This window comes from Lolium rigidum, chromosome 2 (assembly GCF_022539505.1).
Source record: "Lolium rigidum isolate FL_2022 chromosome 2, APGP_CSIRO_Lrig_0.1, whole genome shotgun sequence".
In the NCBI taxonomy this organism is placed as follows: Eukaryota; Viridiplantae; Streptophyta; class Magnoliopsida; order Poales; family Poaceae; genus Lolium; species Lolium rigidum.
Window position 1 is genome coordinate 278,917,488 of NC_061509.1, and position 10,399 is coordinate 278,927,886.

At 43.6% G+C, this 10,399-nt stretch overlaps 1 protein-coding gene across 4 annotated transcripts; it reads right to left on the reverse strand.

Annotated features, from left to right (window-relative positions):
* Positions 1-1,758: 1,758 nt before the first annotated feature.
* LOC124693533 (protein STRUBBELIG-RECEPTOR FAMILY 3-like) lies at positions 1,759-7,440 on the reverse strand. Of its 4 annotated transcripts, XM_047227007.1 has the most exons (17): positions 7,339-7,440; positions 7,162-7,230; positions 6,909-6,974; positions 6,740-6,811; positions 6,575-6,646; positions 6,411-6,482; positions 6,251-6,316; positions 5,490-5,555; positions 4,962-5,371; positions 4,831-4,887; positions 4,331-4,746; positions 3,978-4,246; positions 3,747-3,885; positions 2,848-2,987; positions 2,569-2,725; positions 2,121-2,234; positions 1,759-2,087 (listed from the first exon to the last, which is right to left on the reverse strand). In XM_047227007.1, the coding sequence occupies exons 1-16, from the start codon at positions 7,425-7,427 to the stop codon at positions 2,148-2,150; spliced, it is 2,247 nt and encodes a 748-aa protein (XP_047082963.1). In that variant the 5' UTR covers positions 7,428-7,440; the 3' UTR covers positions 1,759-2,087; positions 2,121-2,147. The 4 variants fall into 4 exon arrangements, with proteins under 4 accessions (XP_047082963.1, XP_047082965.1, XP_047082962.1 ...); XM_047227009.1 differs by having other exon boundaries at positions 1,759-2,234; positions 4,331-4,737; XM_047227006.1 differs by having other exon boundaries at positions 1,759-2,234.
* Positions 7,441-10,399: the final 2,959 nt, after the last annotated feature.

Below are 10,399 nucleotides of genomic sequence, written 5' to 3' on the forward strand. Positions count from 1 at the left end.
CAGGAGCCCCACTTGTGCAACTGGCCCGCCTCGTCTGTGGCTCACAAGTTCGTAAGCAGTCTCATGCAACTTTCGACGGGTGATTCTTCAATCTTTCCAGTATCAGCAACCCCACGGACAGTTACACCCACATGATTTTTCTTCTTTGTTTGGTTTGTTTTAAGTGTTTCTTTTTAAATGACGAGGCGATATCTTCATCTTAAAATCAGAATAAGGTTATAGCTTGTCGTATTCTCGCTTTGGTGGTGTGTGTCTAGCACCGGCGGAGGGAGTGTGAAGCTATGTGTTCCATAGATCTCTTGGAATCCAGTTGGTTTTCGTGTTTGTTGGTGTTGTTTCAGGTCCGACTCATCCAATCTAAGGGTATCATCTTTATCGATGGTTGCTACTTAGATGCGCTGGTACTTTGTGCCCTAAGACGATGATTTTTCGTTTGTCTACTACAACAAGGTTTGCCCAACTTCGGAGATATGGAACTGAGAATAGCGGCGCTTCTTCGGTTTGTGCCAGTGTCTATAGTTGTCGCTACATAGTGTAAATACCTACTTACAATTTTTGTTATTTTTCAAGATTGCCATAGAGACGAAAAAATATAACGACGACGCAATTACCACAGGGGCGAGCGAACCTCTATATAGGTTGATTCCGCTCCGTAACCGAAAACTATTCTCCCTGCCAGATCATGATCCACCATGATCTCCAGGCGATTCCTCATGATCCACTAAGATCTGCAGAATCAAGATCCCACCGTTGAGAAACCAAGTGGTGGCCTGTAGCGAATATGCAAAGGCGCACGTGAGAGTGAATCGCGAGGTGACGTGTGTGCAGATACGTTGCTTGCTCCGTAGCCGATTCCGAGGAATAACACAGCCGGAGAGCAACGTGATCGGGCCACTCCACGTCTAGGTCTAGCTGCGAAACGCCATCATGCCGCGGCGCAACTTGCTTTGCCACCACCTCACACGGAATGGAAGGAGAAACTGCTCTCCGAAAACCAGGTGCTGCTCTCTCCGTCCGACAGGCAACCAGGCGAGCCTTCTTGTGGTGGAGCGCACGAGCACTCGTCGCTGTCGTTCGACTTCTTCTGGAAATCCTGTCGATATTTCTTATGGCTGACGGGTACGCAGACTGATCAGAATTCTGTTCAAACCAGCCAGATCCCTGAATGTGATGAGCCAGCTTATTGCTCAAATCAAGGTAAGTCATAAACTAGGGAGGACGTGCTAGAATCTCAGCAATTTTACACAACATTTGTTACCCTCTTGTGAGTAAAAAAAAAGAGAGGATAAGTACCTGTAGCATTTATAAGCTTTGCTAGCATCAGACAGTCTTGCTAGTTGCTATTCCTGAAGAAACCAAAATATTTTGGCAGAGTTCAAAGGCAACCATATAACCAAAATGCTTCATTACAGATCAAACAAGTTAATAATGAATCAGCAGTATGCCCCCTCTCATCTTTAGAACAGAACTGAGCACAATTCATTCAAAGAGTACACAAACATATACAATGGAAAGACAGTAGAACCAGTTAAGTAGATGATTCATGCCTAATTGTGGTACTTTTGCCTCCAAAGTACTCAGTAGAAACCATGTTTCTAGATCTGAAGAGGAGAGCCCCTGCATGCCGACGGAGGAACCGAGCATTTAATCTCATTCACCTCTGCACAGCATCTTCAGAACAGTGAAAGTTCTAAAACCATAGAGAATTAGAATAACAATTTATTTTGGGGGGGCTTCCAAAGATAGAGGAGACCTTGAGAAACATGCCAACATCACTAACTTCAATGTATATATGTAATAAACTAGCAAATACTATAGGTGGTTGCAGGAGATACATGTGATATAATCATGGCTAGAATACAGGGATCTACCCGGCAGCAATGAGAAGCCCCATGCCTTCCTCCCAAAATGGGGCTGCACCACTTCCTCCTTTCTGGAAGTAAAGGAGGCTCTGAATCAACATGTACATTGGTGGACTGTGGGGTCCAGAAATATTGACAGGATTTCCCCAGAATGTGGTAGATGCTTCCTCCATTAGAAATATTGACAGGATTTTCCCAGAATGTGGTAGATGTTTCATCAGAATACTTGAATGGCTACGCTGCCGCCAAGATTCGATATATATGACATCCTCCTCGGATTGTTTTTCACTCTGATTCCTCACCAGTAGTGCTTAAAATGCTTGCTATGTCTTGGACTACTTCAGACATTGGTGGCCTGAACTCTGGCTCCGGCTGCATAAGAATTTTCTGATCAGCCACAGATCACTATGTTCACCAGATTCCTACTGCTGTTCTCAGAATAAAAGGAGCTAAATACAGGTTTATGGCTGACAGGTTCTTTTCAGCATCGGTAATAGAGTAAAAACTCGTCACAATCTAATAGAATAATATAGGACATTTTTTTAAAAATGATGGTTTTACCTAATTTTACATATTCCAAAGAAAAATTTCGAGCAAGAAAAAACTAAATGGTGCGCTAGTTAACAAAGTGGGAAAATCTAGTATCCTGTATATTATGCCTCAAAAGTGCATCTTAGATTATGAAGGAATGGAAGCAGTGAATTACCCGAACACAACGGCTGATGATGTCGGCAAAACGTGATAATACTTTCTCAGAACACTCTCCACGAATAGAAGGGTCAACCATCTTTGTCAGGGAATCAATGTCATGAAGCTGATGAACAGCCCATCTAACAAGATGTTGTTCATGACGAGGGCGAGAGCTGCATATTTCAACAAAACAAGTAGGAGCATGAGTACGTCCATATTTTTGTGGAGGTGAATGATCTAAAAACAGTTACATAAGTCTTGTGATCAAGCACTGCAGATTGTATGTATTGCTAACCTGTCATATGGTTTACGACCAGTCAGAAGCTCTAGCATTACCACACCAAAACTGTAAACATCACTTCGGTCGGTAAAAGTCCCAGATTCTTGGATTTCAGGTGCCTCGTAATTTAGTAATGCCCGCATGCGACCAGACAACTGAGATCAAAGTGGAACACAACAGTAAGTACACACATATTACAAGTTTCAGATTCATTCAGATGTCACCAAAGTACAAAAGCAAGAACAATGATTGCCAAATAATTTATCTATAGCAATGGACAAAGTCAAATATCAAAAATCCGTTGGTAAATAGTTAAGGTGTAGTGAACACTATCTAGTTTTTAGGAAATTATTGGACTAGAAGTAATGGTCTTGTCATGGGTTCACAGTTTTATCTAGCTCTACATGAATATTGCTTTATTATTCTTCATATTTATATGTGAGGATGACCATACACAATGAAGCTTCAAATCAACTGAACAACTGTGTGGCAATTCTGAAGATCGCTGGAGAACCAAATGACACTTCCTGAAGAAAGGTGATGCTTCAGGAAATAATTTTCGCTGTAACAGGCTGTTAGTCTAATTGTTCTGGTGCAGTACTAAGGAGTCAGGATGCCTTTTTAGGATTTCAACCAGTCAATGAAAGGATGTGTTGAGACTCGGAATTTGTATTGTACTTTTGAGAAATATTTTGTTTACAAGTTTTATTCAAGTAAGGAAACTGGGGAGAATCTCCCTGTTTTTCTCCACATAAGAATTTGGGATCCTCCCTGAATTCATAGTCTATCGACAATTCCGAATATTAAGTAAACAAACATATTTCAGATGTTTTAATTAATGATTTAGATATATTGGTATCAAGAAAAGGCTGAACCATCCTAAGAACAGGTTTATATCGAATACTTGAGGTTACCTGTGTAACAGAGCTTGACAACATCAATACTGACAGTCCACATTCAGCAACACGTACTGAGAATCCATTACCAAGAAGCACATTGGCTGGTTCAAAATTCTGATGCACCACTGGAGGCTCACATGTGTCATGGAGATACCTGCAAGAAGAGGGTACAATTTAGATGTAAAGGCAGTCCCTTTAGACAAGCAAAAGTTCATGAAAAATATTTTAAACTGGAATACAGCTTACTCTAAGGCTTTTGATGTACCAAGAGCGACCTGGAGACGGGCATTCCAAGAGAGTGCACTATCCAGATCCTCTCCTTCATGCAATACATCATGTAGTGTTTTTCTACTGAAGTGGTTATAAACAAGTAACCGCTGTCCATATTCTGCACAGTATCCAACAAGCTCAAGGATGCTAGGGTGTCTAATATCTGATATACACGCAACCAGCTCTAAAAAGTCATCTACTGGTATTCTTCCATTGGCATTGTCTATCTTCATAACTTCCAATAACTGCATACGATGAAAGAAGATGAGGACATCATTTCATTAAGTGTAAAATCACATTGAGTAAATGGAGCAATGCTGTGTACATACTTTGCCTTCAGGAAATTCTGCAAGATATACTTTTCCCAACCTACTCTCTCTTATCAAACTTTCCTCTCCAAAGCTATTTGTATATTGCTGAAGTGTTGCAACAGAAAAGGATGTTGCAGATGTCGAGGGACCTGTCCTTGGTGGAGTGCTGGCTCTTTTTTCTGGCCTAAAGATAGGATTTGCAATTACTTTTGTAACAGGAGGAAGTGGTGGTGAGGAAAGTGGCGGTGGCGGTGGAGAGGAAAGTGGGGGTGGTGGTCGTGGTGGTGGTGTTGGTGCTGGTGGTGGTGGTGGTAGTGGTGGTGGTGGTGGCGGTGGCGGAGGCGCCGCAGCAAAAATATCCGATTCCGTTCGCTCCAAGTTAATTACATGATCTTCTCTCTTTTCAGGAGGCTTCTCACGAGCAGCTGCCAGCACTTGATAAATTATACATTTGAAGTTAAACAGGTGAGCAGTACTTATAGTAGGAAGTAGTTGGTCAGAGTTATAAGTATCTGTACCTGGTATGGTCAGATTTATTTCACGAACAGGCTTCCTGTCAGGAACCTCAGCTGAGCCTGTTAATGAAACATCAGGTACCACAAATAACAGAGTAGAACACGTCATCTAAAGAAAAGTAAGTAAAGTAGACCTTTTTTAACAGCGTCCCTTGACTGTGCTGAAGCTTGCTTGACTTTAGGCTCTTCAACCCTTTGTTGCACCCTCCCCACCTGACTTGTTGTATAATCACGTCTTGACTGTCTCTCTTGGTACTTCGACAGGCAAAATATTACGAGCAGCACAACAATTATGAACAGCACGATAGCAAGAAGAACATATCCAACGATCCTGAGAGTTGAAGACTTGTGTTTCCCGGAGGATGAAGATCTGCTGTCTCGAGCTGTGGATCCACCAGAAGAACCCGAGGAAGCATTAGACGATGAAGGAGTTCCTGAAGGGAATGAAGGAGTTCCTGAAGGGAATGTCGGTGAAGAGCCATTGGGTGTTAAAGAGGGTGACGCAGAAGGAGCGATGCTGGTATTAAATGGGTTCCCATCCTTTCTGCATGAAAAGGAGTTAGTTGCTCAATAAGTTGTGTATAAGTATTGAGTACAAGAAGGCACTATGTGAAATTATAGATGACATAGAATAATTCTGAAATGGGGAAAAGGTTTCTCACTTCAAATTTGGTATGTTGAGCAACTTTGGAGGAATCGGTCCAGAAAATAAATTGTTCTCTATATTTCTGTTACAGGGGAAATAAGTTATCAGAAAGAAGCACATATATCTGCATGCATGCCAAAAATCTAAGCTATTAATGATCTGGATTGCAATTGTCGCAAATTGGATCAACAATTAGAGTTTGACTGACATAATATTTTTTATATTTTACAAAGATCAACTATGCAGTACTTTTGTTATAAAAGAATTGTAGGAAAGGAACAAACGCCGGGATACATTGTTCTGGTAAATAATGGGAGCACAGAGCAGAACTAGGTGAACAGTACAAATACAGTAAAATGCTTCAATAAAAAAATGTAAATTACTTTAGTCAGTTTTTCCTTTTTCTCACCAGTGTAAACTTTGCAATTTTTTAATAATTAAACATTGTACTTAAAGGGGAAATGCGCACTGATATATACATTGTTTAAGAATGTAGAGTTGTACAACCTTGGCTGAGGAAATTTGAAGTTGATTATGCGAAGGCAGAAATTTGTGTCTGTCATACTTGTATGTAAGTACAGAATTATACCAAATTGCAGTCAAATTCTGATGTCTATACAATGACCGAAAGAAAGTTTCTATTAAGTAATCATGTTACTGAATCAACAACTGACCAAATAATTTACAATGTTCCGTTTTTTATATTCTGATGATGTGCTAATATAAGTGAATCATGAAAGAGTTTTTTTTGTGTGGGGCAAGCGCATGTGGACATACAAATCACCGAGGGGGAGACCCTGCAAGACATCAAGGGTACCAGATAGTTGATTATCTTGCATGCGCCTATCAAATAGCATGTCGTTAGAAAATCTAAAAATAAAGTGGCAAAAAAAAGAGGAAGTAAAACTACACGAAAATAGTTGTAGGCTAGGCATACAGAGTAACTAGTGATGACAGGTTTCCCAATGAAGTTGGTAATGGACCACTGAAGTTGTTGGATGAAATATCCCTGTGAATTGTGATGAAAGTTCAGATGTAATCGACCTGCTGGATGAAGATTAAGGGGAAGTGCCATAAAAGAGAGAAATAAGTTAGACCTACAGGTTTATAAGTCCAGCAAGGGAACTAAAAGCATCTGGTAGTTGTCCATCGAGATGATTGTCATTGAGTGACCTGAGAAAGGACAGAATGACAGATCTTGAGTGAGACAGCTTGTAGAGGAAGTACTGCATGGCTCTTTTTTTAATGAAAGAACATAATAATTACATGGCTGTTAAACTCTTTAGGTTGGATAGCGACATTGGGATGCTTCCAGTGAGTTGGTTATCAGAGAGAAAACTGCACAAGCAAGAAACAAAAAGATCATGACGCCATTTAATCAGAAATACTTAAATGAACTTCTCGAACAAGGAGTTGCACAAAGAACGGAACATACAGATTCCGCAGTGTAACTGGTAGATCATCCGGTATAGTTCCACTGATTTTGTTGTTGCTAAGATTTCTGCAACAAAAAGGAAAGTAAATACAGAGATAGCTCGATCAGTATAAGAGGACAACATAACATCCTGCCTATGTACATTGTACACTTCGCAGTTCTAAATTTAACCATATGGAACATATGACAATAATTAGATGATAAAACTATCAGCCATGAGCGAGGGAGTAAAATAGACGAGAAAGGCCCTTACATTGTGGTAATCGAGGTGAAGTTCCCTAGGCTTCCCAGCTGTCCTTCCATAGTTGCAGCAACATAATTTCTACAAACAATGGGTTGATAAAAGCACAAAATATAAAAGTTCTACCAGGGAAAAGGAATCTGAAGAATAATTGACGTACATTGCATCAATATTTGAGCCGATACATACAACACCCTGCCAACCCTCACCGCAGGGGTCTCCACCATTTGCAGTCCATCCGGTAAGAGCCGGTGATCCAAGTGCAACATACAATCCATTTATAGCAGAAACTGCATGCGAAAAATTAATGAAAAAACACGCCATTAGAAACCAACAAAATTCTTTGCAACATCGGTTCCTATCAGATAAATTGCATTTAAATACTCAACACTGCATTTACAAATACAGAGGCACGTGTGTAGAAGGATGTTAGCATCAGCAACTATCAGCGACGAGAGCGCAAGCGGAAGTCAGATTATAGCTCGCATACTACCGCAAAAAAACCTAACCAATCTCCCACACATCTTATCATTTGACATCACCAGCCTTCTCTGGTGAACAGCTAATAAAGGTTTATGTCTCCACAAGACACTGTTTTAGCCACATTTGATATCACCGGCTTCCTGCCACTGAGACCCCTGTTGGCATTAACAACTATGGGCCATGCGTTTATCCTACATTTTTTTCAATGCAACCAAATCCTAACTGAAAGCAGAGGCATATCTCCCACATTGTCATGTACAATGATGATAATCTGCAGAGCAGGTCACCTCATTTCTGCAGGGCCAAAAACATCCCTCTCAACCTGCACTACTGTAGGGAAAAAACATCCCAATAGGCAGATATCGATTTCATTCTTTTTTTGCCGGGTATCATCACATTGCTGCCCCCATAGGCAGGCACACAAATGTAATGACCACATAACGTCTATAAGCACGGCACAAGCCCACATCCCTCCCACCCTACCTACACCCAACTTACCGATCTGCTCGACTAAGCTGAATTGATCTGCGGAACCAAAACCCATGGCAACCCTCACCTCCTACCAATCTCCGGTCCAAGTTATATATATTAAAAAAAAAAAAAAAACAGTAGTGCATCAATCGATCCCCTCAACCAACAAATTCTCCGTTTTCCTCTAACAGCAAATGTAACTGCATTTACTAGTAGAGAGCCAATTGTGTACAAGGATCAGTCAAATCAGGTATTTCTCTGGAAGACGGCACCTATTTAGCTACATTATACACCATCATATTCCTACCACCGAGCGATCCTGCTCGCACGCACTAGGAGCTTAGATTAAAGCGGTGCCGCTAGCAACCTAACCAACCTTATACGCCTTTAGCCTGCATTTGTTTCCGCTGCACCCAAATCCTAACTGAAAACAGGCACGTATCTCCCCTGTTGCTGTCGACAACGATGATTATCTGCAGCAGAGCAGGTCACTGCGCTGCTTCAGTAACAGCAAAAAAAAAAAATCACTGTCAGGCTCCACTGTCCACATCGAGAAGAACGGCCCAGTTGCCGCACATACCAGTACAAAGGTGCTTAAACAGGAGGCGCACGGAAATTGAACGGCCGTGCCAACTCCCGAAACCCTCACCACGGCACCAGTCTGCTGGACCAAATCGGCGGTGCAACAGTACCGCATCGAAATCAATCCCCTCTCCCTTGAAGGCTTGAACCCACATGTTATCCAACTTATCCCGAACAGGAGCTGTACTGTGCAGAACAGTAGAGCTAAGCAACCCCAAAGCAAGTGCAGCGCAACGCAGCAGCTGGTGGCAGGAAAACCAACAAATCACTCGGCGGCAGCTAGGGAGCAGAGCAGAGCAAAGCAGTTGTTCGCGTACCGTCGGCGGCGTTGGTGAGGGCGAGCGCCCGCGGCAGCAATGCCGCCGCCGCGGCGATGAACAGCAGCGGGAGGAGCACCCGCACCCCCGTCTGCGCGAAGGGCCCATCTCCCATCCGCATCGCTCGCTTGTGCTCGGATTAGCGCGCCATCGGCGGCGGCGACCGGGAGCGGGAGCACGCGTGCGGTGGACCAGCGGGCCGGCAGGAGCAACCGCCGCGGGCAGCTGGCGATCGCGGGAACCGAGGCGTGCCTGCGCAGATCTAGAGAGAGATTGCGAGGAACTGGCAGTCCCTTTGCAGCGGTGACTGGGGGTTTGCTTTTTCCGGTACGCTTCCGCCTGTTTTTGTTGGCTTCTAGTAGAATCTAGCTGTAAGTGGAGATGAGAGAGATGAGAGAATGGCGGCGAGGTGAGAGGAAATGGAGCAGCGTGAGCAGGCAACGGGCGTGGAAAAGGCGGAGTGGAGTGGGTGAGCGGCGAGAGGCAAAGGTGAGGTGAGGAAAAAGGGTTCAGGATTTTGTGGGAAATATGTACTGTAAAAGGCGTGGGCGAAAAAAGGGAGGGAATTTCTGTTTCTTTTTTTAAAGGAAGGAAGGCATGGCGTCGACGACGGGATTTTTATTCCGGCGAGACTGCTGCCAGTGCCACCGCCCGGCATGGTTTAAAAGGCGGTGGGGCCCTGCTGACACGGAGATCCGTTGGGGGCGCTTTGGACGGATGCCGTCGTCACATCTCGCCGGCACGTGCGACGCTGCGAGTTGGTGGATTGGATTGTCGACTTCGTTCAGACTTCACAGTATTTGTCTGGTGAAAACCTCTAGTAGTCGCGGTCACTTTTGCACGCCAGTCGCCAGGTAAACCTCATAGCACAGCAGTGGTAGGAGGCCCAAGTTGCAATCATCGGCCTATTCCAAACAAAAAATCGGCGATTTACACAAAAATAACCCTTTGTTGAAAAAAACGCACAAAATGACCTTTCGGGCAAACTATTTCACGCATCTAACCTTGTGCGGCGCGCCTTCGCAAGGCGCCACACCTGTCTATGTGGCGCCCGTGGGAGCGGCGCCACACATTGTCAGCAGATAAGCTCGAGCCGCCACGTATGACAGAATGTGTGGCGCCCTTGCGAAGGGAGCCACACATAAGGGTGTGGCGCCCTTGCGAAGGGAGCCACATAGAAGGGTGTGGCGCCCTTGCGAAGGGAGCCACACAAAAGGGTTAGAAACGTGAAATAGTTTGGCTGGAGGGTCATTTTGTGTTATTTTTATCCAAAAGGGTTATTTCTGTGTAAAGCCACCAAAAAATCGACCCTGCAGAATGCCGTTGGAATGGGCATAGCACTGGTTACTTTTGTCCGGTGAAAACCTCTAGTCGCGGTTACTTTTGCACGCCAGGTA

Coding starts and splice junctions, on each gene's coding strand:
- LOC124693533 (XM_047227007.1), bottom strand. CDS start 7,427: ATGGATTGTATGTTGCACTTGGATCACCGGCTCTTACCGGATGGACTG. Junction 5,372..5,489: donor CTCAACATACCAAATTTGAA/GTGAGAAACCTT, acceptor CTTTTCATGCAG/AAAGGATGGGAACCCATTTA. Junction 3,886..3,977: donor GGTACATCAAAAGCCTTAGA/GTAAGCTGTATT, acceptor CTCTTCTTGCAG/GTATCTCCATGACACATGTG.